The sequence below is a fragment of the Mixophyes fleayi genome, chromosome 12 (genome assembly GCF_038048845.1).
Source record: "Mixophyes fleayi isolate aMixFle1 chromosome 12, aMixFle1.hap1, whole genome shotgun sequence".
Taxonomy (NCBI): Eukaryota; Metazoa; Chordata; class Amphibia; order Anura; family Limnodynastidae; genus Mixophyes; species Mixophyes fleayi.
In genome coordinates, this window is record NC_134413.1 from 75920046 (window position 1) to 75943918 (window position 23873).

General features: G+C 40.1%; 1 protein-coding gene across 2 annotated transcripts; it reads right to left on the minus strand.

The window, feature by feature from the left end:
• Positions 1–4009: 4009 nt before the first annotated feature.
• Positions 4010–18056, minus strand: LOC142109179 (SLAM family member 9-like). Of its 2 annotated transcripts, XM_075193266.1 has the most exons (7): positions 17875–18056; positions 15651–15962; positions 14043–14291; positions 9381–9518; positions 8469–8551; positions 5347–5381; positions 4010–4150 (listed from the first exon to the last, which is right to left on the minus strand). In XM_075193266.1, exons 1-7 carry the CDS (start codon positions 17921–17923, stop codon positions 4054–4056), a joined length of 963 nt encoding a protein of 320 aa, XP_075049367.1. In that variant the 5' UTR covers positions 17924–18056; the 3' UTR covers positions 4010–4053. The 2 variants fall into 2 exon arrangements, with proteins under 2 accessions (XP_075049367.1, XP_075049368.1); XM_075193267.1 differs by lacking the exon at positions 8469–8551 and having other exon boundaries at positions 17875–18054.
• Positions 18057–23873: the final 5817 nt, after the last annotated feature.

Sequence of the window (23873 nt, forward strand, 5' to 3'; positions counted from 1 at the left end):
CTGAACTTATTGCAAATGACAAAATCAATAAGGAAATTGCTATTCTGATTCGTATGATTTAGTTCAGTGGTTGGGTGATCTTAGACACTGTCACTGTCCGCAGTACAAACAAACCAATATTCTAAACAATTCCTTGATATACCAAAAATAATACAACATGATTACCAGCAACAATACAAAAAGATACCTAATAAAATATCTGGCAAATCTGATAGGGAAATCTCAATTCTGTATTTACTTGAGTTGTGGAGCATATAAAGAACATACATATTAACATTTTTATCCGAATATCATTTAAAGTAAGATTAATCATTGATAATGTCCAATTAGAAAGTAGTAATACATTTTAAAATTTATAATATATATATATATATATATATATATATATATATATATATATATATATATATATATATATATAATATAAATGTCTAGTGGCATGTGTTAGTCTGTCTGTGTGTGGAAAAAATAAAACCAAGCTGCAGCGCCACCTGCTGGGCGGAGTTATACACTGACCTACTAAATTCTTAGTGTGTGTGGGAAAAAAAATTCAGAAAGGGCTGAAATTTGGTATACTAAGATGTTTTTAATTTGTTAATTTAATTTGTTAATTGTTAAAAGTGTTTATAAAGATTTAAAAATAATATATATATATTTCTTGAAGGAGAAGTGACAGTTGGGAGTGGTTGGTGGTTGCCGGGGGTGACAGTGGGGAGTGGTTGGTGGTTGCCGGGGGTGACAGTGGGGAGTGGTTGGTGGTTGAGGCCTGGGCTATGGCCCAAATGCATGACAAGAACCTTTTTAACACCTTAAGTAGCTTGATTTGACTAGAATGCATGAGTATCATGCACGGGTTAACTTGTATATATATATATATATATATATATATATATATAAATAAAATATATATTATATATATGAAAGGAGAATCAGGAGAAGGCAGTGTCCCTCATTCTAAATCCAAGATGAAAAAGATGGCACAGGATATAAAAAAAAACTAATAAAAAAAATCCCCCAACACAATACAAGTAGAGGAAATTCCAGTACTGTATAATATCGTCCAGAAATCAATAAAAGGACAACTGATAACATAGTCCTATAGTGACATGATCATATAATCACAAGAAATATACAGTGTATGTCAAAATATTTAATGGGTCAATAACCAAGGTATAAAACCCAGATAACAAACATCAAACATACAAATTGGAACCAGAAATAGCGTATCAACAGATCAAAAGAGAGTAATCCTGTTATCATATATTATGGAAATAAATCACTCAGCAAGTCACAAGGAAATAGCATAAAACACAAATTAATCTGAGTACATCCAGTGTTCCAGAATACTTCACGAATATTCACAGACGTAACCCTCCCAACCTGAAGTGCACAGGTATTGAGAGAGAACCTAAATCACGCAGAGGAGGGGACTATGTAGCCGAAATAGCCAAAGAAGAGGCAAAATGGATCTACCAACTGGGCACACTCGCCCCAAAATTGCCCCCAACCCTGACCCACATAACCATTGTGATGCTCATTCCTTCTATATCCGTATGAACACTGTTCTTCAAGATCAAGGAACATCTAGATGTTCCCCACAATGATGATCTACACACTTAGCGTATTAATTCTCACACATACAGAATACACTTGTCTTTTATTTTATTTTAATATTTATTTTCTTTTTCTTTTCTTTTTTTACGTTATTTTATTTTATTGTTTCATCGTGTCCATCTTTTTCTTATTCATCATTATTACTTTTGGTTCTTTGTCTACTTTATTTTACTCCTTTTATTTTTTTTAAATGTATTTTTTTTTTCATGGCTATTACCGTCTTATAAATAGTAATGTATGCCTATTCTGATCATGACCCTAATTGATTGTGATGTTAACTATCCGCCCAAACAGCACTTTGATGCTCGTTGTATAACAGCAATCCGCCGTGCTGAATCGGTGAACCCAACAGGTAGGGTTTCCTAGCAACGAACCCAACCCACTTGAAACACCAATGACACCAGGTATAAAGGAAATCACTTATGCATAAACTTCCCCCCCACAAAATGCATATACTGGACAAACTTCACAGATAGATGAAGAAGTCGCAGAGTGAAACGCGTAGGGTCTCTTATCTACACCTCCATTCTAGAAAAGACTTCTCCTGTGGTTCAATCTTCCAGTATTGCCTTAACCTGCATTGAAGAGTATGACTGCCAATCTCCGAAACAGGAAACAAGGTTTTTAGGATTCTGTATTGCTGCTGTTATCTAGCGGTGATAAAACAGTCGCCTAAATACAGGAGGCAATAACACATGGTCGGAAATGATCTAAACACTGAGGAGGACAAACAATGGAGGACAGCCTGAAAGACATCTCCTTAGGTTACATGATCACTAGTCCAGCAGACTCACAATGCTGGCAAGACAGATATGGCATTTCCCTTCATGGTTAGGCACGGTGGCTCAGTGCTTAGCACTTCTGCCTTACAGCACTGGGGTCACGAGTTCGATTCCTGACCATGGCCTTATCTGTGAGGAGTTTGTATGTTCTCCCCGTGTTTGTGTGGGTTTCCTCGGGTGCTCTGGTTTCCTCCCACACTCCAAAAACATACTAGTAGGTTAATTGGCTGTTATCAAATTGACCCTAGTCTCTCTCTCTCTCTGTCTGTATATTAGGGAAGTTAGACTGTAAGCTCCAATGGTCCAGGGACTGATGTGAGTGAGTTCTCTGTACAGCGCTGCGGAATTAGTGGCGCTATATAAATAGCTGATGATGATATATATACCAGCGTTAGTTCTAACCACTATTGTTGAGATCTCATATGCAATGTCTGTGATTGAAAATGTATATTCATAAATAATTTGTTGCAATAACAATACAAGTTTATGTATGTATTCTAATGTGTATGAATATACACTGTTTTGAATTCCCTGCTATATACATCCATTTTTGATTCCAACACTAAGATAATTGAATTTAAGACTTACACATCCCTGCTTCGCTCACCTCTCTGCCATATCTTTTCTCTTGTACATTTGAGTACTGAGACTACACTCAACTTAGCTATATAAGCTGGAGTACATTACAAACCTAAATTCATGACCAGTCCTGCCAATGGGGACTACAGTAGCAGCATGTCCATCCTTGGTTCGGACATGCCGCGACTTTTAGGGCAAGCCTCTTCCTACGGCTTGCCCACCGCTACAAATCTTCAACCTTCGCCTGTCTTGCTCCTTCGTCGGAAGTCCCGTCCGGCTTCCTCCGTTGCCCAGCAACCAGTGACAGTGGTTCTGAGCCTGAACTTTCCATTCATTCTGAAAGTTTCCTGCTGAGGTCATCAAGAAGCACCTACAGGTACTATTAAGGGGACCAGGGGCAGGCTTGGCTGGAGGGGAGTGGGCCGGTCACATAGTGGGCTTCCTTGAGCTGGGTCACTGGGCCATCTGCATTTTCTTTCCTTTAAAATGTCCCTAATAGGCTGCTGAGTTGAGTTTTTTCCCAGGGCTAAAACTTTCCAGCCCTCCCCTGAAAGGGACCCTCTGTCATGCAGGCATTGCTAGGTAATGGTGTTCATATCCAACCTCTGTACCTGATACCTCTGTGTTTTGACCTTGCTTTTGAACTTCTCGGACCAGCTACTGATAAACCCCTTGGAACCTTGCATACGAACATTACTACACCGTGGCTCTGACTAAATGGATTTTCCACAGTTTAAACCCTCTGGAACTTCGCTTACTAACTCTGCTAAGTTGTGTACCGACTTGGCCCTGGACAATTGGACAGGCTACAGTTTAACCCGTGACTGCTATATTGGAAACGACTCTGCTGGAGCCAGCATCTTCTCCGATCCCTTCCCAGCGAGCTTCATCAGGAACTCTCTGGTCAGACTGCTGCTAGTCATCAAAACCCGTCTGCCAGAGTAAGGTAATGGAATTACTTTTCTTAGTGTTACTGTGACACATATCATTATTTGTTCTGATGCAGAATTAAACCAAGCATTACAAAAGTCATTAAAAAAATAATAATATTTATTTATAATAACGTAACCATATTATTTCACATGATTTGTGATTGTGGCATATAAAGTGGTTTCATTGTCTGGGCATCTTGGCGTAGAGCTGAAAGCGGCGGAATCTCTGTCCTGTTTAAGAACCTGCAACGAAAGAAAAAAAATTGTTACAGAATAAACCCTGTTTGCTGCAGTTTCTCTATATTGTTATGTGATTTCTTATTTGCGACCATTTAATCAAAGGGAATATATCAAGTGAAATGACGGTTTGCTGGCATATGTGTTCCTCCTACAGGTAATGTGACTGCTCCCGGGTCATTTGTACAGTTTAATTTATATTGTTAAGAATTTCTGCCTCTTAACTGTTTGAACCATTTAATTCATGTATTAATGTATTATGTTTTTCCTCCTAAATCCCTCTTGTTGAAGCCTCATGTAAATCTACATTCATTTATGAGTAAATATAAAAGCTCATCCATCTATAAATATGTGGGTAACACGGTGTGCACAGTGGTTGGCAGTGCTGCCTCACTGCGCAGGGGTCATGAGTTTGCATCCAACAAAGGCTCTATCTGTGTGGAGTTTGTTCTCCCCGTGTTTGAGCGGATTTCTTCCCACAGTCTAAAAACTACTTGTAGGTTGATTGACATCTGCCAAAATGGACCCTAGTCTGTGTGAGTGTGTGTGTGATCAGGAATTTAGATTGTAAGCTCCAACGAGGCATGAACTGCTGTGATTGATTACATGTTCTCTGTACAGTGCTGTGTGATATGATTGGTGCTATATAAATAAATAATAGCACGATTGGATGTAAAGTCTGTCACTCAATCACTGCCCCTTGAGAGGATGCGTAAAATTCAGGTTATCTAAAAGCTCTGTGGACAACTACTGATATGGGACCACAGCCAAAGAGGTGTGCCGTCCACAGGGGCTGGTTGGCAAATTTTGGCCTGGGGGGGCGAGACTGGACTCAGCAGCCTATAAGGAACATCTAGTAAAAAAATGCAGGTAGCTAGTGATCCAACCCAAGGTAGAACCCTATGGGACCAGCCCAGATGCCCCCCCTGCCCACCAGCCGAGCCAGCCCCTGACTCTCCACTCCTTGAATTTTTTTCATTCAATGTGGAACATTGGTATTCCATTATGTTCCTTCAGAAGGAGCAAAATATCACTCCGATGGAACAGCCAACACGTGTAAATGACGATAAAAACCAATTGAAAGGCCTAAAAACTGGACAATAGCACAAAAGGAGACTATGTGGCTTTTGTAGTGTACATTCACAATGGTCGTTGTCTTTAAATGCCCCTTAATAACTCTTCACGGCCTGCAATATTTTTACCTTAGCATAAATGGTCGGTGGCTCCCCACGGTGATCTGTAAAAATAGGCAAAGGAAATGATGTTTAGTGTACTTACAGTTCAAGGAAAAAGAAATAATAAGAAGCTTTGAAAGGTCTTTATTTTGGTTGATACAATTCTACTTTTATACTGTTCTAACTCTATAGAGGGAATTAAAGGGACTGATATCAGTAGACCAACGTCTTGCAGCCTGAATCAGCCTTCACCCGGGGCCCCCGGCACCTTTGAATTTATTCTCAGTTATAGCTTGTAACACTTGTGTAAAATGTGCCTGCTGATATGTTATTAAAGACGCTGTCCCTTTCTTTAATTAAAAGTATTATTTAAACTTATTACTGAGATTAAGGGTAATGTTTGGCCCTTTTAAAAGTTAAAGGGCCAGTGGTCCCTGAAGAGTATTAGTTTGCCCATCACTGCCTTACACTGTATCTCATACTTGCCAACTCTCCCAGAATGCCCGGGAGACTCCCGAATTCTGGGCAGGTTTTCTGGACTCCCGAGAGAGCTGCCAATTCTCCCGCATCTGCCCACTTCCTAGTGAAGTGGGCAAAATTGAAGCCTCCATGATGCGATTCCCTAGGAATCATATCATTTTGGCCCGCCCCACCCGTGCTAAAATGACGCATTTGCGTTATTACGTCACAGGGGGCGGGGCCAAAATGGGTCCAATTTGTGGAGCCCCGCCCCCTCACGCCCACCTCTACACTGAGACTCCTGGAGGCCGATCGGTAAAGGTTGGCAACTATGCTGTATCTCAGGGGCTGGCTGGCAAATTTTATCCCAGGGGGGCAAGATTCGGTCCAGCAGGAAACAAAAATGTAGGTGGCCCAGAGACCCAGCCCAAGGTAGGCCACTATTGGACCAGCCCCCCAGCCCAGCCTGCCCCTGCCAAATCTGCTATTAGGCCTCCTGTTTTCATGTACTCCAATATTTTTCAGTAAAGCAGAGTTGGTTGTGGATGCATTAGAAAAAAATTAAGAATGAAATAATGCAGAAGGAAATACACTTATTTCTTCTTTGCTTTTCCTATTGGCAAATATCTTTCAAATATACACATTTGGTGGCATAGAAGGTTTACATAACACTCATCTTAAAAGCTAAACCATGGCACATACGGTAGAATAATGAATTAAGGCTAAGGAATTGTGTATTGAGGTGTACATACAACTTACAAGAAACCAATGAAAGTTTAAAGAGAGAGACACATCAAGCTGAGAGTTTGCAGGCGGGTTTGAAAAGTGGAGATGTTGCCTATGGCATCCAATCAGATTCTAGCTGTCATTTTATAGAATGTACTAAATAAATGATAGCTAGAATCTGATTGGTTTTTCAAACCTGACGGAAAACTCTCTCTTGATACATTTATAGTAATGAATGGTGTGATATAATATAGATATAAATATAATATATAATATAAAAATAATATAAGCAGAGAAAAGGTGTTACCTTGTGACTAATTGGTGTCTAATTAGTTTAACGCTAGAGCTCTTGGATTATTCATAATAATTGTAAAACACATTGGGCCTGATTCATTAAGGAAAGGAAAGCAAAAAAATGAGTAACTTTGCACCTTGGCAAAACCATGTTGCATTGGAGGGGGAAGTAAATTTAAAATGTGGGGGCAGATTTATAGTTGGGGTAGGGCATGTCCTAGATCAACTTTGAATTTCAGTGTAAAAATAAGTTGTCAAGTATTTGTGTGCTACATGAAAACACAGCCAGTATTTAACTCATGTGCAAAATAATAAACTAATGTGCACCCCTTGTATTGCAACATGGTTTTGTCCAGGAGAAAACTTAGTCATTTTTTTGCCTTACTTTTCTTAATGAATCAGACCCATTATGAGTCCTGGTGTTCTGTGCAATAAATCCTACTCCATCTGTACCTGTGCAGTCATCATCATTATCATCATCATCATCATCACCATTTACTTATATAGCGCCACTGATTCCGCAGCGCTGTACAGAGAACTCACTCACATCAGTCCCTGTCCCATTGGACCTTACAGTCTAAATTCCCTAACACACACACACAGACTAGGGTCAATTTTGATGGCAGCCAATTAACCTACTAGTATGTTTTTGGAGTGTGGGAGGAAACCAGAGCACCCGGAGGAAACCCACGCAAACACGGGGAGAACATACAAACTCCACACATAAGACCATGGTCGGGAATTGAACTCATGACCCCAGTGCGGTGAGGCAGCAATGCTAACCACTGAGCCACCGTGCTGCCCCAGTCTTGCTTCAGCCCTCAGGCAGAGAATAACTCGGTGGGAGTGATTGTATTCTGAACGTTCTCCTTGTCCATTTGCTCTATTATTACACAACTAGTCCATTTACTTAAGTGTGAAGCCATCTACCCTTCCCTCAAACCCAAATTTGCATTCTCATCACGGGGCACAGGTTTACCCACTTCCCAGTGCTGTTTCTTTTCTACCCTATAAATGGACCCTACCTCATCCCTTAAGGCCCATGCTCTCTATGGTACAAACCTCTACTGTAGACATGTCCAAACCCAGTCCTCAAGGGCTAACAACAGATCATGTTTTCTGGATTTCTGTCTGTCGAAACAGTTGGGATCATTTCTGACCCGGCCAAATACTCACTTGTGCGCGATTAAAGAAATCCTGAAAACATGGACTGTTGGTAGCCCTTGTGGACTGACGTTTGGACACCTCTGCTCACTGTATCCCGTCTGTGTAACATAAATACGTATAATCAGTCGTGTCCGAGACTAAGTTGTCCAAAAATAAACTAATGCGGGCCCAGTAGAGGAGACATTGAGTGGTACATTCAGGTGATGTCTTGTGGCGGTGGACGTTATTATTCTTTATTTATAAAGCGCCAACACATGCTGTAGTGTTGTACATTGAGGGGATCTTAGTACAGATAAATACGATGATAAGAAAGAGAAAGTAAAGACGACCTTACCCAAATGAACTTAAGAGGGCTGCTGGGGACAACTGACACATAAGGTAGCTGTATAACAGTTGTTGGCGGGTGCGATATTGACTTCCCTCTAACACCACCCACGTCCTACCACAACATACACTGCACACGATGAAACGACTGCACATATACGTTCTACTGAAGCTCAGACCTCTGCAGAAGTCACAGTCTCCATCACCACCGCCCTCTGCACAATCTTCCAGCATGACTCCTGTTTGTTCCCACGCTTCGGTTCTGAGCCATTAAGGAAAGTAATGCAAAAAAAAAAAAGGAGTAAACTTGCTTCTGGAAAAACCACGTTGCAATGCAAGGGGTGCAAATTAGTTTATTATTTTGCACATAAGATAAATACTGGCTGCTTTTTCATGCAACCCACAAATACTTCATAGCTTTACTTTGACACTGAAATTTAAAGTTGATCTACCCCAACTATAGATCTGTCCCCACAAATTTACCACCCCCTCCAATGCAACAGGGCTTTCCCAGGGTGCAACTTTGCTCCTTTTTTTTTTTTTTTGCTTTGATTAATAACTCAGGCCCTGTGAGAGGACATTGGGCAGAATATAATGCACGGAAAGGCTGGCAGATTCTATTCCTGCATCTCCTTTCACTTCTCCCAGTGCACATCTTCCTGCCTTAGCCCGATTCATAGAAATCAGAGCAGCAGTCTGTCAGTTCTCCTCTCCTGTTCACAGAGAGCACACAAAACAGCCTGAGCACCTACCACCAGCTCTATACTAACCTGTATATGTGATTTCCAGCCTGAGAGTCTAACTAGAGGCTGTGTATGGCGTTGCCTAACTTCGCCGGATTGCAATGTATGTCGAAGCCAGTAATGAAAAGTCATGTGAACAGGATCGGGGCTATACCGGGCTCCATAACCAAACTCGGCTAAGGAGTCCGGAGATGACACTGAAGCCTCCAGGACTCCAGCGGAGCTGGAGAGTGCCTCCACCCAATGAAGGGCACCCCTCACCTCCGGTAGTCCCGCCACTGTCCATGAAGGTAGATAATCTTTATAAAACCCCAGATTACATAAAATAATCACCATACGAATTCTTACCCAATTTCTTCGCCTTCCTTTTCTTGACCAGGGTGAAAGCCACAAATATCGCACCGGCAATGATAACAACAGCGATACACAACAACGCAGTCAAAATCCCGGGCGATCCAGACAGCTGAAGTTGACTGATGTTTGTTTCTACGACAGGGAAACAAGAGACACTTTTTTAGGTGCATACAAAATAAGTGCAAATTCAGAGCATTTTAGAAGTCTGCACAAAACAGGGGACATATTTTAGATATATTTTAAATACTTACAATATAAATCACAATATCAATTTATTGGATACCGGATAATAGTGCTTTTAGACTGAGCATTTTCATTTACCTAGTTGCTAAAAGGAAAATATATCTTTATTATGACCTTTGCTTATGTCACTTGGACTTATTAACCCATTGACAGCACAAATGTCATTTTCACGTCGGCACTTTTTCACTCTTAATTAGCCATATTATTTGAGTTCTTTGAATTTGAGAAGCGACCTATCCCTGTCTATACCTGGGCTACACCTACTACTGCTTTATTGTTGCACCCTGATCCAAACCAACTTGGCCATAGCCTGATACAACCTGGCCATACAGTATGGCACAGCCCCCCTCCCCAAGTGTCACCTCACAGCCCTTCCCAGTGTCACCTACAGCCCCCCCTTCCCAAGTGTCACCCCACAGCCCCCCCTTCCCAAGTGTCTCCTCACAGTCTCCCTTCCCCAAGTGTCTCCTCACAGTCCCCCCTTCCCCAAGTGTCACCTACAGCCCCCTTTCCTTCTAGTGTCACCAAACAGCCCCACCTTCCCCAAGTGTTACCTCACAGCCTCCCTCTGTCAGTGTCACCTCACAGCCCCCCCTCCACAAGTGTCACCTCACAGCCCCCTTCCCCAAGTGTCACCTCACAGGCCCCTTTCCCTCTAGTGTCACCTCACAGCCCCCCCTCCTCAAGTGTCACCTACAGCCCCCTTTCCCTCTAGAGTCACCTCACAGCCCCCCCTTCCCCAAGTGTCACCTCACAGTCCCTCCCCTTCCCCAAGTGTCACCTCACAGCCCCCCCCAAATGTCACCTCACAGCCCCCCTTCACCCTAGTGTCATCCCATAGCCCCCCTTCACCCTAGTGTCACCCCACAGCCCCACCTTCCCCAAGTGTCACCTCACAGCCCCCCTCCCCAAGTGTCACCTAACAGCCCCCCTTCACTCTAGTGTCACCCCACAGCCCCCCTTCACCTTAGTGTCACCCCACAGCCCCGCCTTCCCCAAGTGTCACCTTACAGCGCCCCTTGGACCAATCAAGGCTAGCCGCAGACTAAGCTCAGGAAACACTTGAAAACATTGCATCCTGGATCAAATGGGGGAATCACAAATGTGTCCTAAGAAGAGAATCTTAAAATACCTACATCACCTCTTTTGCATGGCTTTAGTGCTAGAACATGTGTTTTCTTGCTCTAACATAAGCTTAGATTTCGCTATTTGTGTAGATATTAAATAAAGAAATACAAAATGATTGCTCCTTGAAAGGGTATATCTAATTTTAATGAATTTCTTTCAATCCAATTAGTTATGCTGCAAATGACATGTTATGCAACAGAAATCTCTGCTTGGCAGCTTTATGCTTGCAGATACTATGGTAGAGATGAGAGAAACTTACAACACTGTTTGGCTTTCCAATAGAGCTGCTGTGTCGGATACTTCCAGATAGGGTGGGAGCCGAACAGTCTCTCTATTGCAGAGATCCCGGCTATATGTCAGGGCCAGGGAACTACTAAGTACTCCCTCCGAAGAGTTAGTGGTGGTAAGGGAGGGGGAGGGCTAGTAATTTGCAGGTTTAAATTGGAAATCCAATTGGAGCAGAGGAAGTGAATCCAAGGAATTTTATATGAATATGACATTTAATACTATCATGCAGTCTAATTCAAGTTGCACAGTTTTATATATGACCAGAATGTTGTGCAGGTGAACCGTTACCATGTGCTCCTGTTTAGTTTTAGCAGACATGCAAACATTTCTTTTTAATAAAAAAATTCTGTATACAAGACGGACAGGGTAGTTAAATCTGCGAGCTGGGGATCATGGGACAGTCCCCTCCAATTGGGACTCTCCTGCCGTAATCGGGACTGTTGGGAGGTAGGGTGTGATGCTGTACTAATGTTTGTTCATTTAAAAACAGAGAGCCTTATGAGAAGAAGGGACTGGAAGAAACAATATAGTTGCTATTAATATTAGCTGTAGGGAAACTAAAATCTTCCGTAAATAGTTCGCAGATTATATTCTACTATAAAAATATGATTCATCACAGAATAAGTTTGAGGGGGAATTCATCAAGTCAAAAAGCTTTGTCCCCCTTTGTCCATGTCTCACCTGAGGCCAGGAGAAGGGGGAAGAGAGGGACATCATTTAGAATTGACCGGTTTTTAACCCCTGTTTGTGGCCATCGTCCTATGACAAATTTGAGCCTCGGTTCATCACTATTTTTTGCATGTTCAAGTTTTCCAGAAAGAAAACTCTTTTATTTTTTTGCACTACCCAGGTGCATTTAATTTAGTATTTTTTTTTTTACAGGACAGATTGAAATTTCTTTCGCTACCATAATTGAGTAAATACTTTATCTTAGTGTCTGATTTTGACTTTTTTTTTTTATTTCTATGTACTCTTGTTTAAGCACATTTTTTAAAAAAGTGTTGATCGCTTAAGCATTTGATCGATAAGCAACGTTGGTTCGTCCAGAGGGCCGCAGCTAAGAGCACAGCGCTCGCAAATGCCCGGCGTCATAGGGCGCTACTGTCACGGTACTGAAAGGGTTAAATCAATATTTTTTTTTTTAGATGCTGTGCTGTAACGTGTCTATTGGTTGACCCTCATATTGTGACATAACATCTCAGGGTAGTGAGGGGGCCAAAGGTTCATGTAATCCCTGTCTCTGATATTTAATCTTTAAATGAATTTGATTTTTTTGTGCACATCTGCACTAACCACTTTGTCGGCTCCTGGAGCCGAGCGCAGTCTATTATTTAAAAAAAATGTACCATTTTCTGAGCAGACTTAAAAAAAAATAATCATTTGGGGACAGTGATGAGATTTGTGACCAATCAGATCGTAGCTTTCATTTTTGCGATGAAAATGTTAATGTGCTTGCGTTCTAAAAGAGTTCTACCTCCTCCAACATATGAAGGACATGTCTACTCCACTTCAGGTCCTCAGCCGAGCATGCAAACACACACTCAGCTGAGTGCATGGAGCTTTGTGATGTATACAAAACATAGTGACATTTATACACTGCAATACACCAGGTAAGGTAACTGTCAATCAAGTACACGTCACATGCACTGACGGCTGTCCTTTTAAGATCAACAGAATTCCTCTCACTGCTAATCCTCTGGTGGTATAAAAAGTGGGAATTCCACCTGGTCAACTTACCACCCTAATATAGGCCTACTGTTGTTATGTACTAATAGAGTTACCCCAGCAACCGAAGTGTGTATTAACAACCAAGTAAAGGTATACAAAGTATATATAAAGCAGTTTAGCTGCATCTTGCAAACACAGAAAGTGAAAGTCTTACATATTGCAAGAGAAAATAGCATCACTTAGGAAACAAAGGTATAAGATTAATAATGAAAGTGTCACCTCTATTAGTATGTGTGAAATGTAAATTGTAATGAGTTGTCGTACATGTGAACCCATTGTACTACTAAAAATTGGCGTTCACTAGAGGTATGGAGTCTAATGGTAGCCCTAGACTTGATTAGGAACTAGTAGATAGCAGCTGACTATACAGCAGGACAAGACAGGACATGGTCAGGATACAATATACAAGACAACGTCAGGGCAGGCAGTAAAGGCCGGTGTATAACAGGACAAGGGTCACAAAGGAACAATGAAGATCAGGAACAAGTCTGGGTAAGAATCACAAGCACAACAAGATTTGTTATACTAGTAAGCAAAATGCTGTTCAATGCAAACAGAAAGGAGCTAGAAGCAAGTAGAAGACAAACATATACAAGGAATGTTACAATTATGTTAGATTTGCATATCACAACATTTCAATTGGCAAATCAGGGCAAAATAGGCCATATGCTCCAGCCCCCTCCCCCCAAATTACACCCAGATCAGCCCCAAACCACACAATTTCGGTCAAGACCACAGTCCTTTTGGTCACCAGAATTTGGAACTTTGCAATGAAATGTAGAATTGCTGACAGATAGGCATTTTGACAGTAGGCAAGTTGCCACATAATGTATTTCCCACAGACAGCACCTGCTCTGTAAAGGAGCAATTTCCTTTCTGGCAAGTAACTGCTTTATCTCCGTGTCAAACATAACCCAGTAATCCCAGATGCACACAGCCAGATACTGATCTTTAAGTTTAGATTATTTGAAAATGAAGACAGATGGATACAGTAATTGTTTACGGTGGGTAACATTTAACACTTCAGTTGCTGTGGAACTGAATTTGTTTCAAAACTTTCTCTCAAAATTAGAAAGATTATAATCGTTATTTATTTCACAAATTCCTTAGGAAGATCTATGACTTATTTTTAAAACATTTAACTGTGGTGTGAGATACGTATGTTTTTTGTGGGTTTCCTCTTACATTACATTAGAGTTAATTTGAACATTTACTTTCATGACTGAAGCACTTTTCAATAAATCTGTATGGTGTGGGTGATATAATTACCTTCCGGGCAGTAGGTCCATGGGGTGACTGTTTTGGAGACTCTGCTCACAGGGTTTTTTGCAATGCATTTATAGCTGATACTAGGACGAATTCCATATAGATTAAGCGTGCGGTTGGTCACCGCTGTGCCATTCTCAGACCAGAAGATCTTCACGTCCGATCCATTCACTGTACAAGTCAGAGTCATCCCACAGGTTTCATTGATGCTCACATTAACAGAAATGTATACGTCCTGCTCCGACAATCTTGCTGTAATAGATAAATAAATATATATATATATATATATATATATATATATATGTTCTACTTTACATGGAAGTTAAAGAACATATAGAGCTACTGGTGAAGCTTAAAGCAGCATAGCCAATAAAATGGTTGAGCAGAGGACATGCGAGCGGAAGCACAGTCGTAACTTAGAATTTTAGCGCCTGGGGCGAGAAAACAAAAATGCCGACCCCCTTAGCCCTCAATTTTAACCAAATAGACCTAAAATGTTCATAAACTCTGCCCCACTTTAGCGTTTTGCCCCTATCGCACAGCCCTAGTTACGACCCTGGGTCAAAGGGCAAATCAGGAGTGGTAATGTTCATGAGCTCTGCTTCCGATTGGTCCTCCTAATCACACACCCCTTTTGCAGTGTCCCACTGCTCCGGTTTTCAAGTTAGGGCGCGATACAATCAACGGAACCCTGGAAAACACAGCTGTACAGAGCTGTCTCTGGGATTCCGGGGATGGGGAGGACCTAATTAGGTCCAGATAGTTAGAAAAACATCCCTTTTGGTTTAAATAAAACATTTTATTTTAATATGTTTTTGCAATAAAATTGTATATACAGATTTTATAAACTGATCCTATAATGCTATGCAATTTGTTCAAAAGTTGAATTCACCCATCATCACTATAAATAAATGTTTTATTTCCCAAAGTCTCCTTATTTATTAAAATTTAGGTGATTTGGGGTGATTTTACTCTGCTGAGCAACACTAAGGGCTAGATTTACTAAGCTGCGGGTTTGAAAAAGTGGGGATGTTGCCTATAGCAACCAATCAGAGTCTATCTGTCATTTTGTAGAAGGTACCAAATAAATGAAAGCTAGAATCTGATTGGTTGCTATAGGCAACATCCCCACTTTTTCAAACCCGCAGGTTAGTAAATCTAGCCCCAAGGCTTTTTGCATTTATTTAAATAGGCACTGCATTTTCAATGTACGGGAAGCTTATTCAAATGAATGGGAAAGCTTAGCCAACAGCAAGCAATGTTTACATGCTGGCCACATGTGATTGGCTGAGCAGAGCAGGTACTGACCTCCAGCCCAAATGATAACAATGGGGTTGGTGCCAAAGCAATACAATACTACAGTGGAACATTACAACTACAGTAGAACATTCTCCCATTCAATCTCTGCACCCAATGAAATGTATTGCCCATTGAAATGATGGAAAATCTCACTCATCTCACTGGTTTTCATACATGTTTGACTGGCTGAGATCATGAGATTTTTGGTGTTTTCTTTGGCGATTTTGCAAATGACTATACATAGTATATATTTATTTAAATATTTTCTTGCTTAACTCATTTTCATAATCTATATTTTCAGTTTTCACTTACGGTACACTTTGAGTCTATATCGCTGGGTGCAATGTTCTTCGCTCTTCTTGAATATATTTGCGGTGTAGCTTCCTTCGTTATGCCTAGTCACGTTGATCATTTTCAAAGAGCCATCGGTCAAACTGTGTAACCATCTTTTCAGTTTACGATCCTTGACACTAATGGGTTTATCCGGCATGGTTGTGGCAATATGATTTGTATGCAATATCCAGGAGATTTCTTCCACTTCAGTCTCGTTTATTTGTAGAAGAGCGTTCTTCCCCTCCTCAACAGATAAATGAACTAACTTCTTACAGACTTGGCCACTAAATACTGTAACCAAAGAAGGTTTAGTTGGACTATTGTAATACAATAAAAACGTATACCTTTATTGCTAGTAATGTAAGGTGGTAGTAAGGACAACACATTACATTAAGTATGAATTTTGTAGCTACAAGGATAATTATAGTAATGTTAAATTAAATATTAGAATTAGCAGTACAGTATGAATACATCCAAATAATAGTTGTAAGTACTACTAATAAAAGCAAAAACATTATTAATAATAATAATAATAATTATAATAATAATAATATTGCTGATATGAAGTACTATACATGTTAGCAACTAGATCAGTTATTTTATATTTAAGTATCAAGGGCAGTTACTTTTGATTATGTAAGTAATTATATCAGATATTATTACTATTATTAAATACCTGTTACAATATATGCCCCCCCCCAACCATTAATTACTTTGATGTTAATCCCTAACAGCATTTGTCACGTTTAATACATTGCCGAAATCTCCAGGTGAGAAATTCCTAACGATGGTCGATGCTTTTGACACCCAAGTGTCTGAAAGTACAGAGTTCATTCTGGAACGGAGAGGTCGAGAATATGTTCGGTTGGATAAGCTAATCTTCCCTGGTCTGTTTTGCAGCTATTCGGAGATCAGTTTTATTTTTGTCAAATTGATTCACTATCTGCTTTTTGTAACGAGGTCATAAACACATTTTGGGGGTATTAAAACATCTCAGTTTCTAATGTTCATGTCTTCAAAGTTATATTTTTAGAATATTGTTAAAAGAATACTTATAAAAAAAAAAAAAAAGAAAACATTTTACGTATGAGCTATTCTTTTTTTTAAACAAGAGGTAATTACATTTGCAAAGCTAGTTTAGAACTACCAGCATCACTAATCTTTCTAAAATCAGCAATCGGGGAAAACATGAATATTTTAACTTGCTAGAAAACATCCAGAAAATTGTCAATAGATCACTTTTGGGACTTGGTTCCCCACTACTTTAATCTTTTAACTCTGGTTGTTGCAGAGAATGATTTGGATATACCACAAACAGTGTACCCTGCCAGGGGCAAACACAGGATTTGTAGAGGGGGATTTCCACACCATGCCGCCAGTGGGCGTGACCAGCATGCATGGGGGCGTGGCTATAATATTAGACAGTGCTTGGTTGCTCTCCAACTCATCCTATCCCTATAATATACATGGGCAATGCTACATGCACTACTGTTAGGTTCACGCAGCTCTCCCTTTTCAAGCAGAGCTGTGTAAAGTGAGGGCAAAGACCAGCCACCTCAATTATACAGTGCCACAGGCTTGCAGGGGGGTTTCCGGGCACTAGGTACCCCCCCTCGATTTGCCTATGCTTGCCTCCATGGCTATATCCAACAAGACGACCAATGGTTCTGGATGAACGGTTTGTGAACCAAATATATGCTGACCCTTTAAGTTGTTAATATCCCCCCTCTAACCTGTTTAACGCATGGGGTCTACAAAATCTGAACTGCATTTAGAGTTTGTGCTACTCTTAACACTGTGAGTGAATACCCCCTAATAAGTAATTGTGTACCCCATGTGCTTCTGACCCTATATCTACCCCCTCTTGTATTATTACTACTGGGTATAATAGGTGGATGTAAAGTAACAAAAAAACCAAAAGGCAACAACATATAATATATAAGGGATGTTGAAGTAGGTGTATGAAAACCAAAGCTGATAGAGCACCCTGTTCCAGTATAAAATTATCCACTGAAATGACTGACAGCAAGCTAACGTAAATTATTCAGTATTCTATCCCATTTCAGTTAAACTATCAGAGAAAGCTATATAAAAATAGAAAAAGCAGAAGGAAATGTCAAATGCTGAAAAATGAATACTTTTATGCTGAGCAATATCACCAAGCTACATATGTATAACTGAGCACAGCAGGTAAAGTACTTACTAGTCTGGAGGTAGGTAACCATTAGGATGTAGCAGGGGAATGTCAACATTCTCTGTTTCGGATGTCTTTGTCTGAAGATAATGATCTGTAGTCTACACACTTACAGTGTGTCTAAGAACCTCCCACATCCTTCACCTTCATCTACTTGCTTTTACTTTAACTGAGCAAAATTGAAATACAAATAGGGAAACACAATTTTAACATCTAACACAATTACCTTACCTCAGGCAATAACAGTGCTATCGACAACAAGTTTGATAGATAAAAGCTCCTGTTTTCACAGGTGATAAGACTTTTCTCCGTTTCATAAATAGAGCGCTTAATAAGGTATGCTTAAATTGCTGAGCCAAACTTTTTGCAACAAACGTAGATTGGACCAGCCTTTTGGGATCACTATAGGAGCAATTTTGTAGCATAAGGAGTTTTTCCTCTCTCATAAGGAACGATTAGAAATCACTACAAGAGTGAGATACATAAAACAAATCAGAGCTCCTTAAAGACATTTTTGGCTGCATTATAAAATGAGACATGAATTTATTTTGGACAAGGTAAGAAAGAGAATTATGTATTAACAGGGGGATAAAATACCAGTAAATATATTACATATACTTTTTTTGCTACACTTGCCATGGACGTAAACACATTGGATGCGATCATTTAATAACGGTAACCTGGGTACCCCATATTGTAAATATTTCCTTCACACCTAAATATTTCTATAGCTTTTTTCACTATTATATTTTATATTTAGGCAATTGGGTAGAATTATTAAATTGGGGCGACTACATTTTTAATGTAGAAGTAATAAAGGTTTATTGTTGGCAGGGGCGCACGCAGGATTTTTAAGGGGGGGTTCCCCCCCACCCCCTCCCTAAAAAAAGGCGAGAGAGCATGCGCCCGCGGCATGCGCAGCAGCTCTGTTTCGGCAGCACTGTACTATATAGTACAGCACCGCCACGGACGCTTCTTTGACAGCGCCGCGGCTGCTGTATAGTACAGTGCCGCTATGTAGGGGCACTTCTTTAGCGGAGGGGAGGGGCTTCTGGAGACCCAGAAACCCCCCCTGCGTGCGCCCCTGGTTGGTGAAACTTATTATTTTAGACTTATTTTTTTTTCTTTACTGTCTGAATGACAGAAGACAGCAAACGGCCAGTGAGCGGCTACAATCAGTTGATTCTTTTTGTGTGTACAATGTTTTCCTGCATAAAATAAAGAAAAGAAAGGACTCCAGAAAAAAAAAGTAGAAAGTTAGTTTTGGGTGAGGTCCCAGAGTGTTGATTTATTTTTGTTGCATTTTAGGTGCAACGGTGCACTAAATTATAGCAACCAATCAGATATTTGCTTTCATATTGGTTGATGTGCCTCGGTGCAATTTAGGCACCTAAATGCATTGGGCCTGATTCATTAAGGAAAGTAAATTAAAAAAAAAATGAGTAACTTTGCACCTTGGCAAAACCATGCTGCATTGGAGGGAGAGGTAAATTTAAAATGTGGGGACAGATTTATAGTTGGGGTAGGGCATGTCCTAGATCAACTTTAAATTTCAGTGTAAAAATAAAGTTTACAAGTATATGTGTGCTACATGAAAAAACAGCCAGTATTTAACTTATGTGCAAAATAATAAACTAATGTGCACCCCTTGCATTGAAACATGGTTTTGTCCAAGATAAAACGTACTAATTTTTTGCTTTACTTTCCTTAATAAATCAGGCCTGTTGTTTTTAAATAAGCCCCAATAAATTTAGGTAGAAACACAATGTCTTACTGTTGACTGTGTGTGAAGGTTAGACTCAACCTATTTAAAAAGCATAGCAATAATAATGCAGTAACTCTGATTGAATTCATGTTTCAATCAAGTGCATTGACTGGGGAAGATTTTGGTCCAAGTTGATCAGGTTAACATGTACTGCAATATATTCAACTAAGATGTTTTAATACAGGGTGCATATTGAAGTAGTTGTAATAGTACTACAAATGTTTCCGTTGAGTGCAGAGAGTCAATTTCTTCTCGTTTGTTACACGTGATGACCCTTTATTGCTCGTCAGTTTTCATTTCATAGTTGCAGTGTTCACAATATTTCCCTATTTTTATACTTGTAATAGGACGCACTCAAACACATGGGGCCTGATTCATTAAGGATCTTAACTTAAGAAACTTCTTATTTAAGTCTCCTGGACAAAACCATGTTACAATGCAAGGGGTTCAAATTAGTATTCTGTTTTGCACATAAGTTAAATACTGACTGTTTTTTGAAAAATAAAATACTTGATAGCTTATTTGTACACTGAAATTTAAAGTTGATATTTGTGTGCTACATGAAAAAACAGTACATGAAAAAACTTATGTGGAAAACAGAATACTAATTTTGCACCCCTTGCATTGTAACATGGTTTTGTCCAGGAGACTTAAATAAGAAGTTTCTTAAGTTAAGATCCTTAATGAATCAGGCCCATGATGTTATAAAGACAGTTCCAAAATCCAGATTAATTTTACACATACGAAAGTACACTGAGCGGTTTTTGAAGAGAACATTTGCAAAGGTTCAATGAATGAGTCTTAAAAAGGAAGTAGATTAGACTTTCATGTGATGTTTTCATAGTTTCCACCACAGGTAGGTACAGGTTGGATTTCTGTGGGCAGGTCAAAGAACATTATTTAGAGACATTAAACTAGAGATGGTCACTGACCCCCGTGTTTTGGTTTTGGATTCGGTTTTGGATCTGGATTACCGTCGTGTTTTGGTTTTGGTTTTGGTTTTGCAAAACCGCCATTGCGTGTTTTGGTTTTGGTTTTGGTTTTGTTTGGTTTTGTTTTGCAATTTGTTATAAAAATTACATTTATTGGTGCTAAAATAACATAATTTAGGTATTATTTTGTAGCTACATTATTATTAACCTCAGTAACACTAATTTCCAGTCATTTTTTATTCAATTTTGAACACCTCCTATGTCACAATATGATTTTCATACACTTGAAAAGAAAAATTGCTGCAGTTCTTGCCAGTGATAACAAAAAGGCCATTGTCATGCCTGGGCATAAGACCAAAAATCCACCTCTTAAGTGTGGAATTATTTTTACACGAATCCTGGCAAGAGTTGTCTATCCATTTGTAACATTTTGAAAGCCACACTCAGTAGAGGTAGGGACCTTAACCATCTGGGATCCTCATCCATGTTTCGTCATTTTTCAGCGAGTTATTGGCAAACTGTTGGGAAAATCAGAAACTTTGGTTAAAAAAAAATTAACAACAAGCATTCCAGCATAATCTACCTCCCTTCTCTCATCTACATCCCAGCACCTGCAATCTTCCCCCCCAACAATTGGCAAGTAAACAATCCTCTGCAAGAGGAAGCAAGAATGAAACCTGTCACCCAGTCGCAAAGCGGATCACAGACGCCCTGGGTACTATGCTAGCGTTAGATCTGTGTCCAATGTCCACTATTAATACAGTTGGTTTAAGACATTTAATTGAGGTGTTATGTCCCTGTTAGCAAATGTCATCACTATACCATTTTACTAGAAAAGCTTATTCTCTCCTGTACCGGAAAGTTCCTAAAAATGTCATTATTGGGTGACAAAATGGTATTCTACCCACTGTACACTTAACCACAGATATGTGTACAAGCGGAACTGGGCAAACAAAAGATTATATGACTGTGAAAGCCCACTGGGTTGGTCTTTCGCCTTCCCCAGCATGGACAGCAGCAGCATGTACCCAGGTGCATCACATTTTTGAGAAGTAGGCTACTCTGTGTATCAGCAGCTTCACTAAGAGGCATACAGCTGACAAACTGTTCCAAAAACTAAGGGATGTCATTGAAAGATGGCTAATCCTGCTTGGAGTCTCCTGAGGATATGTCATTTCTGATTACGACCCCAATATTGGTCCAGCATTACAGCGGGGCTGAATTCCATCACATTTCCTGTTTTGCACACACTATCAACTTGGTGTTACAGAACTTTTGAAAAATGACATGCAGGAGATGCTGTTTGTGTCCATAAACATTTAGGGTCAATTTGTGGTTTCTGCAACAGCATGTAGGAGAATACAGCAGCTGCAAGAAGACTAGCATTTGAGGGGAATATACTTTAGTCCAGCGAAGTAGTTACCTGTGAAGAAAGTGCAGACACAGTTAGCTTGAGTCAAGTGATTGCCTTAATAATAGATTTTGAAAAGGTGCTACATAAAATTATAGTGTGCAATAAAACAAAGTAAATGTGCTAACTATATTTTAATTGTAGATGAAATACTTAATTTTCTTTGCAAGGATCCCAGACTTATCAACATCTTGTTGGGACGTCTTCTTCAGTTTCTCTGGCAACTGCTTGTAATAAAAGAAATTGCTTTCCCAAGACACCCAGTGGTGATGCAGATGAGTCCGCTAAACATTTTGATATTTGCTGTGCTGTAAAAGAATTGCCCAAAAACCGTGACAGCTCTGCCCTAAAATCAACTAGTCATTCCCTTTGGAAGGCCATTATCAGCAATTACATCATACTACACAGACTTCTATGATATTGGGATATTGGGATGAATTAGTATTGTTGGAGGAAGATTATCACTAAACCCTGCCACCTCTCCAGTTTCGCAATGAGCTATGGTACAATAAAATGTAACTGCAGATTTAGACCAAGACTGTCAGCCCTATTATTTCTATTTCAGCAATTACAATTAGCAATGGAGCAATGGAGCTCTTCTCTTTGGGTGTTACCTATATAACGCAGCACAATTTGCCTGCAAATTCTACAGACAAGCCTGCTTGTCTTCCTCTCCATCAATGACTCTTAGCAATTGAGCACTCGTCTTTGGGTGTATATTACACCCAAACATTATTAGTGAAAATTATGAAAAATACAGTTTAATCCCTGATAGGCCCTCCACCATCCTTTGCATGTTAATAGTAGGATTGGTTGGAATTATGGTCAAGGTCACACATTTTTTTGACAAATCCTTCAAACCAGCCCAGATGTCAAACTACTGTTGTGGTCTGCCCCCTGCGTCATCCCTGCTTGTGTTTGGAAAGTGCATATTGGTGCCAGAACCTCACATGCCAGAACTGCTCCCACTGGTGCCACACTGCTGCAGGACTTACACAATCAACCGCATCCTCATCGTCGGATACCCAAATCTCCCCCACATCCTCTTCTAAAGACAAAGTGTCATCCTCACTTGGTGTATCACCGGCTACACTCGGGCTGTTCAGGCACACATCAGCAGAACTGCTGAAAGGGCCCTTCTTTATGGGTAGACTAACAGAATGGTCACGATTAGACATCCCACTGTTGGATGGACTCTCCACAGGGATTGTTGTCATTTGTGAATCAGAGCAAATATTCTCCTGTAATGCCTCACTGTTATCTTGCAGCTCGGCTTTGACGCGTAACAGTAGTTGTGCACCAATTGTAGGCTGGGTAACTTTTTGGGATCTGCCACTAATAGCCAAAGGTGAAGGCCTCATTCTCTCTTTGCCACTGCGTGTGTAGAATGGCATGCTTGCAATTTTTTTTTTATCGTCACTTAACTTTTGCTCAGTTACACTTCTTTTTCGCTTCAATACAGTAAAATTTTTTTGGGTTTTTGTTTTTTGCACTAATTTGAAAACACTCTGTTGTTTGACATCGCCTTGGCCAGATGACGTACTGGGAACACTAACATCAGGACTGGTGACAGAACCTGGTTGCTCATTTAGATCATATGTGGACTGCTTTGAATCCATTCTGAGCGCAAACCACTGGGGAGTGCTAAAAATTATTTAGTAGATTCTGCTGACAGTTATGACTTTTGACAGCCAGAAATATTAATGCACAATTAGGGAGGACACCCCAAAAACACTGAGGTGTGCTACAAATTATTTAGTAGATACTGCTGACAGATATGACTTTTGACAGCCAGAAATATTAATGCACAATTAGGGAGGACACCCCAAAAACACTGAGGAGTGCTAAAAATTATTGAGTAGATACTGCTGACAGATATGACTTTTGACAGCCAGAAATA